This window comes from Phragmites australis, chromosome 3, assembly GCF_958298935.1.
Source record: "Phragmites australis chromosome 3, lpPhrAust1.1, whole genome shotgun sequence".
In the NCBI taxonomy this organism is placed as follows: Eukaryota; Viridiplantae; Streptophyta; class Magnoliopsida; order Poales; family Poaceae; genus Phragmites; species Phragmites australis.
Window position 1 is genome coordinate 48469965 of NC_084923.1, and position 19916 is coordinate 48489880.

At 45.6% G+C, this 19916-nt stretch overlaps 2 protein-coding genes across 2 annotated transcripts; one reads left to right on the forward strand and one right to left on the reverse strand.

Annotated features, from left to right (window-relative positions):
• Positions 1 to 2341: 2341 nt before the first annotated feature.
• Positions 2342 to 6927, reverse strand: LOC133913640 (probable xylan O-acetyltransferase 10). The gene is made up of 6 exons (XM_062356845.1): positions 6395 to 6927; positions 6073 to 6302; positions 4200 to 4371; positions 3573 to 3772; positions 3192 to 3350; positions 2342 to 3008 (listed from the first exon to the last, which is right to left on the reverse strand). Exons 1-6 carry the CDS (start codon positions 6614 to 6616, stop codon positions 2669 to 2671), a joined length of 1323 nt encoding a protein of 440 aa, XP_062212829.1. The 5' UTR covers positions 6617 to 6927; the 3' UTR covers positions 2342 to 2668.
• A 3207-nt stretch (positions 6928 to 10134) lies between these two features.
• On the forward strand, positions 10135 to 14630 carry LOC133913641 (protein FLX-like 1). Its single transcript, XM_062356846.1, has 4 exons — positions 10135 to 10809; positions 12519 to 12691; positions 13359 to 13468; positions 14220 to 14630. Exons 1-4 carry the CDS (start codon positions 10217 to 10219, stop codon positions 14310 to 14312), a joined length of 969 nt encoding a protein of 322 aa, XP_062212830.1. The 5' UTR covers positions 10135 to 10216; the 3' UTR covers positions 14313 to 14630.
• Positions 14631 to 19916: the final 5286 nt, after the last annotated feature.

Below are 19916 nucleotides of genomic sequence, written 5' to 3' on the forward strand. Positions count from 1 at the left end.
CCCTCGAACCCGTGCTGTCCTTATTGTCAGGCGAGTCCCCATGCCCCTGCTGCTGCTTGCTGCGGAGGAGGCATGGAGAACTCGGCTGGAAGCGTTGACGTGTTAGCCACACGAGCCTCTTTATCCGACATGGCGCACCCAGTCAGTGTGTATGTCCATTTTAGATCCGGTTCAGATACATTACGTGTGTAAAACTACTATAAAATAGCTCGAGGAATAAATAGCGAACGGTTTTAGAAGTTGAAGGACTTAAGATTTTTTGTTTTTGAGATGAGAGATGATTTTTAAACCAATTCAATAGTTAAGGGATAAAAATGGGCTTTTTCCTTTGCAGAACAGCAACTCTTATCTCTGAAGTAGTGAAGTTTGACTTGCTTTCAGTGCTGGTATCCTTTAGAAAAGGTAGTGCATTGCTCTAACTCACATAATTTCTTTTTCTGCGTGTCTGCCCCTGTGTAGTACTGTAGTGAAGGGCCACCATTTTTTTGTTCGGTCTATTTCTGGACCTAATTCTTGTTGGATCTCTGCCGCGCAGGAGAGGAGAGGTTGGTGCCGAGTACTTGTCACTAGCCAAAAAGGCTATGGCTGAGGTCCTAGCAAGACAACAAAATCACAGAGATTAGGGATACTGTCTACATACTATTAGTATTACTAGGAGTAGTTAACTGCATCAACAGCAAAGTCAACAACCGCCCTGCTCTCTGTTTCTCTATCGCCATTATTTAAGCTTGAAAAGCTCCTTTTCGCCTGTCGGTTAATCAAATTTACAAGTTTTTCATCGATAGTAGTACATCACAGTCGACTAGAATTCTGGAACAACTTTGTTGTTTTTAGAACTTCAGGAACAACTATGAAGGCCCCATTGTTTGTTCACCGGTGGTCCACTGAGAAAGACACATGTATTTGTATACTCGGGCCGCCCAGACCTTCAACTTTCGGCCCATGAAACAGATTTGATAGTAGCGTAGGCCCAACATTTTGGTCCTTTTCAAAAACCTTTTTCTACTCATGACCTATCGAGAAGGTAGCTTTGAAGGTTCCTTTGAAAGTAGTTTTCCAAGAGCTGTACAAAATATGTGATAATCTAAAAGCTAAGGTGGTAGATATTAAAACAGAGGAGGGATGGTATATTTACTTTAGAAGGACTTTGTCTGGAGATCAGGACAGGAGTTGGCAGGCCCTCATGTCCTTGCTGGATGAAGTGCAATTGGACCTGGAAGAGGACCAGGTGTCTTGGGCTTTGGAGAAGCATGGTACTTTCACAACTAAATCCCTTTACAAGCAAATATGTTTTGAAGGTGTGGTAAGCATAAGAATGTAGGAGGTGTGAGCCTCCAGGTTACCTTTGAAGGTGAAGTTTTTTCTCTAGCAAAACATCACGATAAACTGCAGTCTGTTGTGCAGCTCAAAAAGAGAATTTGGCCTGGAGAAATTGTTTGCTATTTATGTGGGCAAGTGGAGGATTACAATCATATTATGTTTTTCTGTCCTATGGCTACTTTTGTGTGGTGTGCTCTGCAAGAGGGTTTAGGTTGGGACATGATCTTAATCTCTTTGGAGGACTTTTCTAGTCATTGGTTAGGAGGAGGATCTAAGGACCAGATTATGTTTCTTATTTTTGGTTTGGGGTAGTTTGCTGGGCTTTGTGGAGGGTGCAGAATAAAATGGCAATTGAGAAAAAAAACTGGTAGCTAAACCTTCTCACATTCTTTTCAAAATTATCTTTTCTTTACAACAGTGAAAGATCCTGCTTCATACTCAAGAAAGATGGAAGGTGGAGCTCGGCATTGGGAGGCTCAGGGAGGTGTCCAGTCGGCTTAGACACACGTAGTGGCTGGCTCTGGCTTCGTCCTACAACCAAGGAGTTTGATGCTGTGAAGGATATCTTGGCAGTGGTGTTCCTTTTGTTAACCCCTTGGCTTGATGAGGGAGAGTTATGCTTAGCTAGTGTGTCTGTTTATAGCATGTTTGCTGGTGTAATTTTGATTTAGTCGCAAATTGTTAGGTTCTCTCGCTAGGTGTGGTAGTCTAGTAAGGGTGCGGTTTCTTCCCCGGTGGTTGTGCGCCTTAACAGTTTCGTTGTTTTGTCTATCTCCGGCTTTCCTTTCATTTGGTATAAGACTTTGGCTTTTTATATAAAGTTGGACTGGTACCCTTGTTTTTTTCTTAAAAAAAGTGAGGACCTGATCCCAAGATCGAGCCATTCAGTGCTTCATGAAGGAACTAGATGCAAACTTCACATGGGGAGATTGGACGGCTGAATTCTCTCCATGGCGAGATCTGCCGGATGCAGATGCAACTACTGATGTGGCTACACAGTTGTGGAGAAACCTCACGCGAATTAGGTTATAGAGAGATGTTCAATAAATGAATCGTACTTCAACAACACCATGCCGCGTGGAATCTTTGCCAAGAAAAAAAATACAGTATGGACAAGTGGCCTTTCATAAACTACAACAGCTTCCATCTCTCGTGTACCGTGTGTTTTTCAGAATGTTGGACCTATATGTTGATGTCAGGCTAGCCGTTCTCCAGCATACCAGAGAGCTTGCCAGATAGTATGTTATGCTCCCAGCTTGAACATGCAATTCATCAACTTGTGTTCAGTCAAAGGGAATACCGAATACGGGATCAGCGTATCAAACCCTCCAAATGCCCCAACCTTAGCTCAGGGGAAAAAAAGCTTCGAGTAGAGCAGCTCGTTCCAGGTGTCCTGGAGCCCTGGAAGGCACCAATGCGTGCAATCCGCGTAGCTCTTAGGGCTCGCGATCTGCTCCGGGGTTAGCGGGTTCCACTGCTTCTTGTATATCTGAGTGTGAGCGTCCTTTCTGTATTCTGAGAGCTGGGTGATGTTCACAACCCCAACAGGGATCTTAGACGTGCTGAACACTTCTCCGATGACGCGCATCAAGCCCTTGCTAGTGCCTGGACCCCAGTAGGACAAATCTTTGATCGGTGTTGTCTGGTTGTAGCAATTTCCGTCAGTATCATCACCCCAATCTTTGCTCCTAATAAGAAAAAACAGAAGCACATATCAATATATGGCATGCCATAATCCAAAGGGTTTGCGGTGCTGCTGCAGATGACCAGATATGTGCAAGTTCTATCGATACATGAACACGAATGGGTTATTTCTCAGATCGAATGTACACCGAAAGTTGGAAGCAGATTATGCATTTGGGCTAGCTCACCTGGTATGAGTGGGTGACATAGTGACGAAAAATACTCTTGAATTTTTGGGGTTCATGTTGCTCTCAACCCATTTCAGCACAGCATTCAGTACCATTCCATAGGCTTCCTCTGTTTCCATTTCTATGATGTCCTTGCTTTTGTCTTGAAAAGAGTTTTGCCTGGATTTGGAAGGTGTTAAAAATAAGAACTATTGCTGAAGTTCCATTAATAAAGGTTGTCTTAAATAAATTGTGGGACTAGAGTTCTACGCTAAACATAAATCACAGAAGAAGTAAATAAACAAATATTCTTTCTCAAAACTGTCACATTCCATGACCTCCTATTCTTATTTCTTCAAGTACCAGGAAACCTAACTTGAGATAGTAAAGGAAGATACTTACAGAATTTTCATCTTTTGCCCAGTCATCCACCAAAGGTATGTATTGAACACCAAAATGTCAGCCCCCTTCCAAAATTTGGCATGTTTTTCGATGGATGTTCCCCTTACGATTCGATCCGCAATGCGGTGCACAACAGCATCATCAGAATTTGACTCAGCTAGAAAGGGAGCCCAATAGAACTCAATAGTGGCATTGTAGTTCTAGCAAAAATGAAACATTAAGCTCAGTCAGTATGGATGAAACTAGGAAAAGGGTCTACAAGCTAGAAAAGAAACACCAATGTAAGAGAAAAAGCAATAATATATGAATTACAAACATTTCTTTTTTGCAAGGAAAGATATGAACAATTATGAAATGGTGTTTCTGTAAAATCTTTGTTGACAGCTCTAAAAATCTTTTTTCTGAGGGGAAAGATCCTACTGCATATATGATGAGTAATATAAAAGTTTACGTACAAGAGAGAGAGGGAAGGGGTTGTACAGATGCCCGAGTATCAGAATTAAGCAAGGTTATCTTTGGTGATTACAGTAGGTTCAGTGAACAGTAAAATGTTGCACCACATTCTGAGCAATGCCTAGAGCTGTTTTTAATTCATTTGTTATCTCAAAAAATACAAACAAGGAATACCTTTGCTCTGAAAACTGTGAGGGAATCAAATGTCTCCATGGACTTGGAGCTCTCAGGGATGAAGCGATGCAGGAGGCAAAGCAATGATACATACTGCCCTCGGTTTAGAGAATCTCCAACAAATAGCATGCGCTTGCCCCGCAGCATATCCAACATTAGGGTTGCATTAAAGCTGCAATGCACGACAATTTTGCGGGGTAAGATACACATCATAAGACGAACAGATCCACAGCTCACTTAACAAACTACCGTACAAAATGTGATCCAGTTGCACTACACATATATGACATCGATACTATCAAGTTTCAACGTAGATAATCTGAAAAAAAAAATCTATAACTATTCACACACGCACCCATATCACTAAGCTCTGAGTACAGAGTTCAATGAGCCGCATTGCTTTGACATTGAGCAATGTAACCCATATCTGAATCTTTTGACTTCGAGACTTTGAGTCCAAGGGAGTCTCTAGAAACAAGCAAAATCCTGATATAATTCTCCTCAAACAGCTGGGTTCCTTAAATTCCATGCCACGTACCACCCTCAGGTCCCTCGCGCGTCACATCAGTAAACCCATACGAGTTTTCAAAGCTGAGAGAACAAGGTTCGAGAGCAACAATGCACCAAACCGCGCAACAAAGAACCAAACCCCGCACCAGAACTATTGCTGAATACGCACCGGATCTACAGAAAATGAAGCGTACTAAAGGAGCCCAGCCCCGTGCAAACGTAGGGACCGTCTCCATCCATGGCTCCTGGCTGTACGGCTGTATTGTATTCGCATCCCTCACGGCCCCACCGCACCCCACACGGACCACACCGCTCGGCCGGCCCCTTTGCCTTGCTCGAACCCCGTGCTCCCACGTGACAACCTGCACCCTTGCTCGCCCGGAAGCACGCAGGCGCCAGGCCGCAGCGCAACGAGTCAAAAGCCCCTACCGCCGTACGACGCTCCCTCCCAGTTCCCACGGTGGCCAGGGCAGCGACAAGCGGACGACTGGAGGCCGCATGTGAGACGCGTCAATGGAGTATGGACCACGCCACGACCCCCTGACACATGAAATCGCACGTCTTTTATGGAGCACACACCGGCGACTCGGCGACCGCCGCCGTCCGATCACACCGCCAGGATCACGACCCCGCTCCGTTCTACGTAAGAGACTGTTCGACGGAGTTGAGCGGTCTGTCTCCGTTCTCACCCACCTAACTGCTTGGCGACGTTGCCGTCCAGGCTCCGCGCGGCACACGTCGCGTATGCATGACTCTTGTCGTCGCCGCATGGACTTGTGTCCCGTGTGGCACGCCGCGCCCCCACCACCCATATGGCGTTAAGGATTTGCAGGCATTATTGTAGCGCGGGACAATGTAGCTAAAATTACTGTACGTAAAGTATTAAATTGTTACTGTGTGCTAGTACTGTATTATCAAATTTGATCCGTCCCTATCGAATCCAACAGCCCGCAACTATTTGAAGTCACTGTGCTACCAACCCGGCTACCCACACCGAGCAACGGGGGCCACCATGCCTGGGACTCAGCGTTGGCCGCCTGCCGAGCGTTTGCCACCGGCCGGCTCGGATGGTCCAAAACGAAGCCGCGTGCCGACAAAGACTAGCCTCGAAATCTCGCCGGTTTTCGCCACCTCCGCCCGTCCGTTCTAACCAGACGGTCCACACCGCCCCGGTGACACGTCCCATCCCATGTCGTGGTCGATTCTTTCGAGGAAGAACTAAGTTTATTTTGAAAAAACTGAAGCAATGCCTCGATCTTTGATCCAGCATGGATTAACATCGATCATGAGGCTACTAGGCAGAGATCATGATCCGGAATTGCTGAATCAGTATTGCCAATGTTCAGAGCAAGCGAAGGATTACCTGGGTAGCGAGCATCCGCGCGGCTGCCATCGCCAGTGCTGGTACGCCTTGTCGGGGCGGCCGTGCGCCTGGCAAGTCAGCTGCGGCTGGATGTAGGGGCACTCCTCCTCCTGGTACCACGGCCGCGCCGCCTCGTCGTACACCCACTCCCCCTGCCCGATGTCGCACCCCGCCGGGGCCGCGCCCACCGCGAACGGCAGCTGCACGACGGCCGCGCGGTGTTCCTCGACCTTCACCAATCCAAAAAACCAACACCAAGCTTGTGTCAGCATGCATTCACGTATACAACACACCGACTGATCTGTGGCGCTGGCCAGCTTACGTTGCTACCGCCATGGTGGAGGGGGCGGAGGGGCCGGCTGATCTGGCGACGGTGGGGCGGGGGCCGGTGGAGGAAAGGCTTGTGCAGGGTCGACGAGAAGTCCTTGAAGTAGAGCACGGAGACGAAGGTGATGAAGGCGAGCGTGAGCGCATAGGACGTCAGGAAGGGGCTCCTCCTGCCGTGCTGCCCGCCGGACATGCTGTGCTGCTTCACCATTCTCATGATCTCATCTGGGGGAGGTCCTTTCCCCCGGCCCGCTCCCTTCTTTAATCTCTATTACCCACGCGCTCTCTTCTTGCTGCTCGCATCGCAAGATTCGCAAGCGATGGAGAGCGATATCGGCTGGTGGTTTGATCTCTGATCTGATGCTGCAGATGTGGGATCTGGGAGAAGAGAAGAGAGGAGTTGGGAGTTCCGGAGTTGGGTTGCGGAAATGGAGAAGCAGCTGCTGCTGCGCTTTTGTGTTGCTTTCCCTTTGGGCCCTTTTGGTGGAGTAGGCTTGAGTTGAGTCTTGAGTGGTGGAGACTGCTGAGTGTGAGTGGGTAGCGGAAGCAAGGTTGATGTTGCAAACAAGAGAATGGTTCCAGCTGAGTGTAAGTACCTGAAATTGGTGCAGTGGTTGGGAAATTTTGGTTCACAATCTAGTAACCGGTTGTATCATATCGATGTAATGTTAATAATTAATAAAGTTTTCTTTATAAAAAAACATGACAAACCAGTTTCCTGCATTTGCTGTTCAGTTACTAAGATATAGTAGCTACGGTAAGATAACCATAACCGTTTTAATGCTGTATCCGAAGACTGATCAGCATTCGGTCTCTGGAAAAGGAAGTGTACAAACTGCAATACAACAACCGAGCAACTCGCCATTTTTATGGACAGTAATTCATCAAACTCGAACCATCACTAATCACACGGGTCGAAACCAGCTTCTCTTTCGCAGTTTATTTTCTTCATTTTATCGCTGGCACGTGTGTGATTAAGGCTACCAACGAGTCGTGCTGTAGCAACGTTGGTCGCTCGGCCGATGCAACAGTTGAGTACATTGATTCGGGCCCGCCCGGTGCTCTTGGGAGGTTTGGACCATGCATGGTGTGAGAACTCGAATGGGTAGGTCCGCCGTTGTTATGAGAGCGATGCTTGTAAGCGCCACCAAACGCGCCCCGTCGAAAAGTTTCGACACGAAACGCTCCATCGAATCCCGGCGAAACGTCTCGGAGGCCGTTTCAACCGATTCGCTGAGGCCGTTTCCTACCTTGCCCTCGCCGCCGCAGCGTCGCGTCCGCCCGCCGCCGTGCTCGGCCGCCTGCTCGCCGCTTGCTCGGGCCGCCGCCTGTTCGAGCTCAGGAGAGAGAGTTGGATAAGGGAGATACATGAGAGTGGGAGAAAAGAGAGATTTATTTGTGTTAAAAGGAAAGTGAAATAAATATTATTTGTATTAAAAGAAAAATCAAATAAAAATAAAAAAAATATTAGTAAAGGGTAAAATAATTAATTGCACCATCATCCTCACTGAATCGAGATACCTAATCAAATGGTTTTCAAAGAGATTCCATTTCACCAAATAATCGTTTACAGAGAGAATGCGAAACCGAAATATTTAAAAAAAAACTAGAACCCTACCAAACGCACCCTATAACTAATTCGAACAATCTTTTCAAGCCCATACTATCTGAAAATAACAGCATTGCCCTCAGTTACAGCGATTTGCAACGGAAAGTTGCTCGAGCATTAGAGCAGAAACACCAGGTTTGCAGCTACTAGGAAAAAAGATGAATTTCTCAAAGGAGATGCTAAACTATGTGTGACTGTTTTTTCCCATCCTTTCAGTCATTTTCTCGACCATTAGATTTTCATCCGACCAACCTTCCCATCTGTCCTTGTTCATCTTTCCAACCCACCCGTTTCTTCCTCCCTCTCTCTTGGTTGCTCTCCTCAACAGCTCACTCCTTTGTCCGCCCTCCTACAATTCATCTGGCGACTCTTCCTCCGCCACACTAACCGATCTGTTTTCGTCGCCACATTGCCAACCTCACCCATCACCCTCCTACCACCCGTGATGCTGTTGTTGGCTCGCCACACGTCCAAGACACCACCCATCGCTCTAAGCCTAAACGTCTCTCGAACCTTTAACCCTACCCCCTCCCTAACCCAAAATATGCAGCGGTTGAAATTAGTATATATGATTTCTCAAATATACTTTCTTATCACATGTGAAAATGTACATGGCTCATCCTTTTCCACCTTCTCTTTATTGTAGAAAAGACACATATTTTTTTAGACAATGGAAATAACGTTCACACGACCACACAGCTGAAAGCAAAATGGTGGCCTCCTTTAGAACAAAGTATTCTTAGAGGGGGTTTGTAGGATTTGAATCCTCTAGGAATTTTGCATATGTGACCCTTCAGAACAAATAATTGAGTCTGGTAGAATTCTATCAAAAATTCTATAGAATGTCTCAATCCATAGGAATTTTGGAGTAAATCTAACATGAGTTCCAACATATGGTAAGTTTCCTTTGTATCTATTATCTCTGTAGTTTTTCTGTAGTTTTGCATCTAGAGAATTTAATAAGCTAGATAGCTCCAATCCTTCGGTTTTTTTTCTCACCTTTTGATAATCATGCGTTTTAGAGGAAGACTAAAGTAAGACAAATTTTCAGAGATATGTACGTGACAACAGCTCAAATATCACATAGTCTGTTTTAAAATCTTCACCCGTGCTAGACGAAGAGATCTATAATAGTGATCTTCAGAGGACGGCAGGACGGCACACACCATCTCCGATGAAAGGTACACAATTTTCTTCCAATCAAGGCTGCCAAAATTTCAAGGTTAGGTCGGGAGGATGTGAACAGTGAAAGATATCTGAATCTTACGTGCTGCTCTCGCGCAAACTTAGCGTGCCTTTTGGAAGGAATGCCACTGACTATCATCATTTCGTCCAAACGGTACAATTTGTACTGCTCTTTTGTTCGACCTTTTCTTCTGGTTCTTGCTCTTCTTCCTGCGAGAACTGAACATTGCATACATACTAGTTAGCATCGGCCTCTTTCTTCCTGGCACGCTTCACCCAGTCAGGCAAGGGCTCACTACCTAGTGCGTCCCTAAACCACGTGTCTCAAGCAACATGTCCGTGCGTTAAGCATAAAAAGTGGCATCATTTTTGTAGTTCTAGCGGCGACGTGGAGGATTATAACACGACATTGCAGATCCCTTATGGTTGGTTGGTACAACTCCACGAACAAGTACCGTGTCTATATTGCAGCCTCCAACCAGATTGTCGAAGGTTATACTACCTATCATTGAAAGAATTTTTTTGTCTTGATGAGATTTGCTCCTAATGTTCATGGGACACAACTACCTCTACTAATCATCTAAGTTAAGACTTGGTTCTCTACGTGTCGACCAACCTGATGCCACATGCACCAAAAATTCAAATGAATTTGGAGTTTGGGCCAACCTATGTCAACGCGGAACATAATCACAATGACGAGGACTGCTAACCACTAACCATCGAGATAACGCCACTTGAACTTACACACACGAAGGCCCGTATCTGGGCCAAAACGAGGCCCCAAATTCTGTCTTGCTAGGCCTCACCGTCGGCCAGCTTTAAATCGGCAGCGAAAAGATGTGGGCTGCGTGACAGTGATAATGTGGGCTTTTGGCCCAAGTGGTAAAGCCCATTGCGGCCCGTTAAAGCCCAAAGATTTGGTCGCGTCGATGGTTACACCTCGTTCTCGTCTGTCTTCCCCTTCGCGTGCCCTCGCCGAGGCGAACCAACCAATCCGACCCAATCCCCCAAGCGCCGCCGCCCATGGCCGCCCGGCGCGGCCCCCACGTCATCAAGCTGCACGACCCCAACCCGCCCCTCCTCGGCCGCGCGCCGGGGGCGGCAGCCGCTGCGCCCTTGCGCGACGAGGGCCCCTCCCACGCCGTCCTCGCGCACCACCCGCGCGCGGCCGCGACCGCCTCCGCGCACCCTGCCTTCGCGGCGATCGAGGAGCGCCTCGTCGCCCGGGACCAGGACATCCAGGAGCTCCTCGTCGACAACCAGCGGTTCGCCGCCACGCACGTCGCGCTCCAGCAGCAGCTCATCGCGGCGCAGCACGAGCTCCGGGCGGTCCACGTCGCCTCCACCAGGGCCCGCGCCGAGCGGGAGGGCGAGGTGCGCGCGCTGGCCGACCAGGCCGTGCACATAGAGGCCGAAGCGCGGGTCGTGGCCGCGGCGCGCGAGGAGGTCGACCGGGTCCACGCCGACATCCAGGTGCTCGCTGCGGCGCGCGCCGAGCTCGTGGACAGGCTGCAGGGCCTACGAGAGCAGCTCGCGCGCATGCAGGCCGAGGCCGGTAAGACCGAGGCTGTCCGTGCCCAGATTGAAACCATGCGCCGGGAGATCCAGAAGGGCAGGTATTACTGTTGTTTCATTTGATCATCACTTGGGTTTAACTTCTAGTGCTAACTATGTTTTTTATGACTAATGTGTAAAGCTCGTAGATGTACAAGAGCTTTTTGTAACATATGTAGGATAATTAGGATATGTATATTCCGCAGCTGCTCTTTGCACCTTCTCACAAATCTGCTTCAGAGAGTTGTCACGCACGCACAGCATCCATTCACATTCCTTTGTGAAAGAGAAATATACATTGTTTGCTACTCAAGCAAACTGTTTTGTAGCTTTTACATTGTCACTATGTCAATCAGGTAGAATTTGCTTAGAACAGACTGCTGATGCCCCGCAAGGTGACTTTGAAGGATATTTTTCTTTATACTAGCGTATTGACTATGCTGGTTTTCTAGAACCTTTTGATATGCTAGTTGCATGTTTGCATGAGTTGAAAGTCTGGTAGCATATACCACGATCACATTTCTGAGAAGAGGCGTTTTGGATAGAAAGATACAGCTACCTGGTTCTGCTACATGCTTCGCTTTAAGCTTTGTGCTGCTTTTTTGAGATTTAAATGCATAGAAGAATTATTCAGTTTATTATGGTCTGCTCGTCTGCTAAGTGTTCTGCATCACTCTTTTAGGGAATGGAACTTAAATCTTTTTAGTTGGATATTGTGGGTTTCATCTCTAGCCTACCCCAACTTGCTTGGGACAAAGGCTTTGTTGTTGTTTTGGGGGGGGGGGGGGGGGGGGTTCTAACATGCAAGCCATTTCACCACTCTTTTCATGCCTTGTGTTTCCAGTGGCTATAGAGGGTGCAGCAGTCTACACTTTGTTTAGGCCAAGTAATGAACCTAATAGCCTTGTAGTTTTAGAATATGATGGCAATGTTCAATCAATTATAATTATTGCATTTATAGCTGCTCTATATGCTATTTCCCTTCTTGTGTGAACATTTCTGCTAGATTAGATGCGCTAATTGGCATAAACCTGATTCAAATCCAAATATATAGGTAAAGCCTGCATCTAGCCAAAGCCTAATTAGTTAATCCCGAGTTAATTTTGGTGCAGATACACAATGTTTAGGTTCAAGCTTGTACACAATAAACGTAATCCAACCAAGAATGAAGAGTGGTTTGGCTGCATGTTATGCGGAAGAGCTTATCAGCTCATTAATACCAATCCGTCGACCCGCCACTGCATCTACCGACCCACCTCAATCACACTTGTCTTTCCATTCAGAAATAATTGTCACCTCTGACTCTGTGGAAGCTACCTTTCTCTGCTACCTTTTAGTAATACTGTGTAAATAGTTAAAATGTGTAATAATAATAAAATACTTCTTATGACAAATCTAAGGATATTTTTCACATTACCTAACTAAATATTTCGAAAATTATGACTGGTCAAACTTTGAATACTTAAAGTCAATATTGATAGTTATTTGTGAATGGAGGTAGAACCATATAACACTTTCAGATTTATTCGAATGAGATTTTCTCATCACAAGGCATAAAATGATACTGGCAAAGTGGCATTGGACTGATAAGTTTACTGCACTTGAAAGAAGAATTTGTAGGGACTATATCACTTTCTGCTATAGTAACATTTAGCTATGCCTTCGGGGCATATAGGATGTGTCTCGAGCCAGAATACCGATAATAGCTCTTGCTATGTTCCATGAGAGTGTATATGCTGTTTCTCTGATGTCTTTCGCATAATATTGACAGAGCTGCGGTTGACTTTGAAAAGAAGGCACATGCTGATAACCTTGAACAAAGTAAAACGATGGAGAAAAACATGATCGCTGTGGCTAGTGAGATTGAGAAGCTTCGAGGAGACCTTGTAAATGCTGAAAAGTGGGCCACTGCCATCACCCCAGCAGCAGCTGTTGCTAACCCTGGTATCATACTGAATCTGCTATGAGTATATTATCCCTTTCCCTTTAGTAAAATTTAAGTATTTAGGGAGGAGAGGCTTAAGCACGTAGCATATTAGCCATCAGGGCATCTTAGGCTGTTAGACTCAAACCAAGTGCTTTTAGCGGCCATGGGGCCAGCTTGTGGTTGCAGCATTCCAAAAAAGAATCTTTCAACTAGTTGTTATAACCAAGATTACTGTAGAAACTTATAAGTGCATTTGAAAATCCTCCATGATACTAAATGGAGCCATTTGTGACTTGAGCATGCCAGCTTATGGCCTGTTCTAGTTCAACCAACTTAAGGTTATCTAAAAGGCTAGCTTTCGAGCCTCATGGTGGAGAAGGGGAAAAAACTAGCTTCCCATAGAGTCATAGGAATCGAAGAAACAGTTTGGTAAGAATAGTAGCTTATAAGGGAAGTGGGGTGGGCGGATATTGAGAAGCCACACCCAACATCATCTGCCTTCTTAAAATAGGTGGGCTTTAGCTTCTCCAGAAACCAGGTGAAGAAGCCATAGCTATAGCTGAATGTAGGCCCAACAGGCCCTTAGGCAGGATACTTCTTAGTTCGTACTTCAAATTGCATTAACTTTCTTGTGGCATTGTCCTGAATTAGTTTTCTTTTTCTTTTTGTGTGATCCTATCTCAGGGTATGCTGCAACTTATGGCAATTCTGAGGCAACATATACTGCAACATATGGCAATCCTGAGGCAACATATGCTGCACAATCTTATCCTGATGCTTATAGAACTAATCAGGTTTGTTAACTTGTGAGTGTTCTCATATTTGCTTTTAGTTTTAACTACAACGTTTGTTGCCTGGATTGTTATGCATGGAAAAACTGTCGTCTATTGAACCACCCTGTTGAAATATGATTCAAGGATTGATTTATCTTTCCTGTTAAGTGAACCTCGTTATTTTATTTTGGATGATTTATGGCATACGTTCACTTTTCCTCTGTTAAATATACTTGTGTTTCTTATTCTTAACCTTAACATGGGTTTTTTTATATCTTCCAAGTACATTGGAAATCAGCTTCCACTTTATGTATTGCACCGGGTCTCTAAATGATTTGCCTTTTTTATTAGTATTTCTGTAGTTCCCCTTTTTTATCTGTTAAGTGTAGTAGAATGGCATGCGGTGCTTACATATTACTTGTGGTGGTCTATGCTATAGGTTCGTATGGGAACCACTTGCACGGTTACTCCAGAAACATAAGTCCTATCGTTTTGGGGATTAATTTCTGGAAAGATGCATGTGGATCCTCCAACTAAAATGACTAATGTACACTCTTTGGCATCACATTGACTCTGATATTGTTTCATTTCACATAACGGAAACAAATGAGTGTATGACACAAATATGATTTGCCAAACATAGTGATAAATTAAACACTGCACAAGGCAGTAGCTCAACTGCAAACTGACCTTGAGTTAGATTCCTCAAAAGGTCTTCTAGTTTCTAGAGTATAGCTGTGGATTATTGATATCTGTATCTTCTTGTTGACAGGCTCAGATGCACACTGATGGCAATTCTCATTACATGACTCAACCTGTTCCCTATGCACAGTACGAGAGCCAGCACACCAATGCTCAAAGATGACTGGCGACTCGAGATGGATTTGACTTGCTTGCCGTTTCCGGCTTGGTAAATGTAAAAGGATGGTTTTAGAGTGCGCCAAACTAAGCATGTTAGAGATATTCATTCCATGGAAGAGCTGGGTATCCTCTTGTTCATTCTTTTTGGGTCCGGAATGAATGTATGAGTCGGAAGTTTGAAGCCTGATGATTCACCAGTTAGTTCCGTTGCATGCAAATCGATGCTCTGGTTCAGGGATGCTGATGACGTACACATGTAGCGGTACATGTAATAGATAGGGTCGTGTTAATTTTCAGTCATATGAAGATAACATTTCGATGCGGGCAACGGGCTCATCCATTCGCTCTTCATCAGACGGTTGCTGTTGTTTCTTCAACCTCTTGACCGCTGCAGCACTCGTTTCTTTGTGCACTAGCCCGTCTCCCGCCCTCCTGCACCCGGTGTCCTCACTGCTGGAGATGCTTCAGCTACTCCTATCGAGCTATGCACCCGGTGCCCTCACTGCTGGAGATGCTCCAGCTACTCCTATCAAGCTAAGCTCTTTGTTTTGGAGCTCCCTCGACTTGGCACCGATCCACCGGCTATCTGTCGCTTGGCCCATGGTGTCCCTGCCACTTCGCATCCGTGCCTGTCTCTTTCGCCAGTTCCACTTGTCTCCCCTAGAGCTCTTCTAAGACTAACAGTCATGGAACTTCCCAACCCTGAAACCTTAAACCTCACCGGTTGCGTGGAAGAATGTCGCATGATCAAATTCGAGAAATCTGGCGCCTAAAAAATAGAAGGCGTGTAATTGATAATGACAACAAGTAGCAGTTTCTGTAGCCATTCTCTTATGCATGGCAAAAATCCAAAATTAGACAACATACGTGACCGTATTTGCTGAAATAGATAATATATCAGCATATTTACAATTTTAGCATCCGTATTCGGCACACCGTATGCCGAAAATCTATATTCGGCACACGGTGTGCCGAAAATGGCACTGTAGCATCATATTCGGCACACCGTGTGCCGAAAATGGGCTACAGTGCTATTTTCGGCACACCATGCTCCGAAAATAAACAGTACCGCGCATGAACAATAACAGCAGTGTGTTTGAATTTCGTTTTACCTCTTTTTTAAAACGGTGATCTTCTGTTATTCCAAAATTGTTAAAACTTTTTTTACATATTCCATAATCCATGTGCAACCCATTTTAGTTGGATTCACCAAAAAATCCTTTGTATATTTAAAACTAAAATTCTCCAAAAAAGACTACTTTTATAACTTGTAATAATTGTTAGTGTCTCAAATAAATTTCAAAAAATCTAGAAAATTCACTAATATTATTATGTGATGGAATAATTTCTAAAATTATTTTTAGCTCTAATTTATATGATGAAAAAGTGAGTTCCTTTGTAATGCTTCATTTACATGAAATGATAAAAATGCATATAAATGAAGCATTACAAAGGAACTCACTTTTTCATCATATAAACTAGGCTTGAAAATAATTTTAGAAATTAGTCCATCACATAAGAAGAATATTAGTGAATTTTTCTAGATTTTTGGGAATTTATTTGAGACACTAAAATTTATTATAAGTTATAAAAGTAGTTTTTTTGGAGAATTTTAGTTTTAAATATACAAAGGATTTTTCAGTGAATCTAATTAAAATAGGTTGCACATGGATTGTGGAACACGTAAAAAAAAAATTAAAATTTTTAGAGTAACAGAAGACCACCGTTTTGAAAAGGAGGGAAAACAAAATTCAAACGCATTGTTGTACTGTTCATGCGCGGTACTGTTTATTTTCGGAGTATGGTGTGGCTAGCCCATTTTCGTTACACGGTGTGTCGAATACAGTGCTACAGTACCATTTTTAGCACACCGTGTGCCGAATACGGTGCTATAGTGCCATTTTTGGCACACGGTGTGCCGAATATGTATTTTCGGCACACGGTGTACCGAATATAGATGCTAAAATTGTAAATACGCTGACATGTTGTCTATTTCAGCAAATACGGTCACGTATGTTGTCTAATTTTAGATTTTTGCCCTTATGCATCCGGTCATGTTTTTTTCTTGTAGATCAAAGTTTGTTTCTGTTGCCTTTGAGACTGCAAAAGTTTGCTCTTCGTTTGCCCAGTAGAGAAGGCCGCGACATCAGTTCACTCTGAGTTAAATTAAGAATTCTTAAACTTGGACCGTTTGCTTCAAGATGCGAGTTAAAGCGAAAGTATAGTCTTACACCTGATTCTAAGAGGAGTGAGAAGCACCGAGAAACGAGGCCGTAGATGAAAGTTGGTACATGATGAACGAATTGTTTTTGCTGCTACATGTCATATGAGCGTGTCAATGATGGGGACCGGTTGGGAACTGGTGTTGGTGCTCTGTGCTCATAGCCCCAACTTATTATGGGTTCCTGCCTCCTTGTGGCAAGCAAGTAGCTGGCGCTGCTCGCCATCAGCGCATCGCGTGCACGCACGATATACCCTTGTTATAGAAGAAGGGGACACTGATACGTCAATCTATTTTTCAAGAACCAACACTTGTTTTCCGCAAGTCAATTATCAATGAGCTACAGGTATTTGATGCAATATTTCTTATTCAAGATATATATGTTCCGCATTATTTTCAGTTCAGAGAAGACAAAGCCATGCCTCGTGAGGATTTTAATCAAAGAGAAAAAAACACATGTGCATGCTTTCTAGCCGATCCATGCTAGTGAACGTGTGCATGTATTTGCATGGGATCCAGGAGAGTTGTGTTGTCAAAGGAACGGAAGTCACATTAATTTGGTGCTGCACAGTTGGAAAGGAAATATACGTAAGAAGAAAAAACTTTTAGGGAAAAAATATCTCCTATTTTCTCTCCTACTTAAAAAGCAATAATTGATCTATGGAAAGCCATGATCGGACAAACAGACGCACGATCCCCGTCCAATCACGCCCGCACGAAGCATCACTGTCCGCACGCATCGTCAGCGCCCACACCGCCACAAACTTTCTCCCAGATCCACGCAGCATTCCTTGCTTGCTCGATCCATGACGCCACAACACCCTCCTCCCCTTCCAGCGCCCCCACCTCGCCCCGCGCCCCATCTACGCCGCCTCCATGGACTCCCCCCCCCCTCTCTGTCATCCCCGTCCGCTCCCCTTCCACCGCCCGCGCCCCCAGCCCCGACGTCGCCCCCACCCCCACCGCCTCTGGTAGCAGGAGCCTTGCGCATAAGCACCATGGCTTTCCCCTCATCCGCAGCCATGGTAGGCGCAGCGATGGCATCCTGTGCACTCCTAACTGTGCGCACAACAGTTGCCTCATCATGCCCATGGTAGTGGTCGGGGGCCTGATGCTACTTGGAGGAAGCGAGGGCGAAGCGTCCTCAGGCGGAGCCGAGCAGCGGAGGGTCGAGGAGGGCTCAGGTAGAGCCGATCGGTGACCAGATTCGTTGGAGGACGGGTCGAGGATCTGTACATCCAGCACCGGCGAGAGCTTCCCGGTGGAGGATCAAAGTCCAGAGGACTGCAGTGCGAGTTGGAGGTGCTCCACAACTTCCCCGTCGAGGATCCTGTTAAGATCGGCCAGTTCCCCAGCCTCTGGAGGAGGGTGTTGCGACTTGTCACCGTCCGACGAGTTCCCCTTCGCTGATCCACCGGCAGGTTTGGCAGTTCCATGTTGTTCACTCTGGAAGCGCATCTACTTCCCCATCGTCTACTCCGATACGTGTTCGTGGTCCTCCCACTCCACTTGAATCTCGATTAGCAGTAGAACACATCAAGGGATGTAGTCATGTGTTCTTTGATCCACATGATTTCTTTCATATGATTGTGAAGTTGCATATGATATGCTTCGATTCAGTGCCCCCTGCCTGTAGTGTTGATAGTCATGGCTGCAGACTTAGCATTCGTATTCCAATGTAGTAACAATACTTGTCTTTGTACATATTGTTCTTGAATACATTTGATATTGTTGTGAATTTGATGCTTTTTGTGCTCCTGATTATTTAGCTTCATATATCAATTGACTATAAGAATAATTGATTGGAACACTGATTCTTACCAAACCCAATTAATATTTGGTAACTACCCATGCCTGTGTTTTTTAATATGCTGCTCCTATTTTTTGCGCAATGCGAAGCAATAGTCTTTACTTGATATGTTCAAGATGACTGATAAACAAAATCATGCTAATCATTTACTACACACTTATAGTTGTTCTTATGGTATTGGACTTGTAGTTGTTATCTTCTCAGTGATGGTGTATGCTACTTTTGTATATAATTTTATGATAGTAATGCAAGAGATTGAAATGGTCCACATAGATTGATTGATTGCACTAGATTGGAGTAATGGTTTGGTCCCATCCGTGCAGTGCCCACCAGGCCACCACTCATCAGTCTGATCAGTTATTGAATTACTGTTGTTCTTCAGGAACACAATATGTGTAGCAGTCCTACAAAGTAAGTGATTCATTTCCCTTCAAATGGATAAACACAAAGTGGAAAGAGGGCTTCTATGTCAAAGCTATGGCGATAGCTGGAAGCCGATGTTCAGTTATTATGTTCTGCAATGCTGGTTTCAGTGCTCAGGTACGTGTTACTATCCTTGATTTTGAGTGTCCACAAACCTTACAATGAAATGAAACTCAAAACTTGATTCTCCATTGCTATCGGAGGATGAACTCCACAAGCGGGGATCCAGAGGGACCCCCTTTGAGATTCGGTCAGGGGGATGATTCTGAATCTACCTCGTACGTGAATTAATGAGAGTAAATGAGATGCAGGCGGGATGGATGATCGGATGCTAGTGGAAATAAATGCTCAGGGGATTTTAGACAGGTTCGGGCCATACGGAGCGTAATACCCTACTCCTATGTGTATGCTATAAATGCACTGGGAATGCCTCTCTGTGGATCTCTTGCGTTAGAAGGATTTTTGTCTAAGTCTAGAGCTTCGTGTGTCCTGTCTTCGTTAGCTTGTCTGCATCTGTTGAACTTCTTGAGCTTGTCTTCTATCACTTCACTTGAACCCCCTCTCCTTCTCCGGGGTGCCCACCCCTTCTTATATCCCGTCGGGACAGCCTGGCGTGCCCAGAAAGGAGGGTGCGAGTCCCAAGGAGCCATAAATAAAAAGTAACCATCATGGGTTGCAGCTTGACGTTACGGGGGGGGGGGGGTTGAAAATTCGCCCCCGTCCGGTCCTGTCGTCATCATGCCACTTTTCAACGGGTGCAGCAGGGGGCCTACTGGGTAGCCACCGAGCAGCCCCGCGTGCCCACCCGGTCAGAGCAGTCCTGACACAGCAGGGCGGCAGGCGATATGCCTCGAGCCCAGCGATGATATCCCAAGGCGCGTCGGATGATGCGCGATGGGACCCACCGCATTAAATGTCCTCACGCCTTCCTGCCAGGCAGTGGCAGGGACTGACAGCAGGCGTGGGGGGAGTAGTTGGAAGTGACAGGCCACGCTCCCTCTTAAATGCAGTATCGGGCCTCTCACCAACTGACACCTCACCGCTGAGCCCTTGTGGGGTCCACCAGCAAGGGGCTTCTCAAGTCCTCGGGGAACTCTAGGTGCTCGGGGACTACAGTTCATAGCCCCGAGCGCCCTCTCCCGGATATGTCTTTT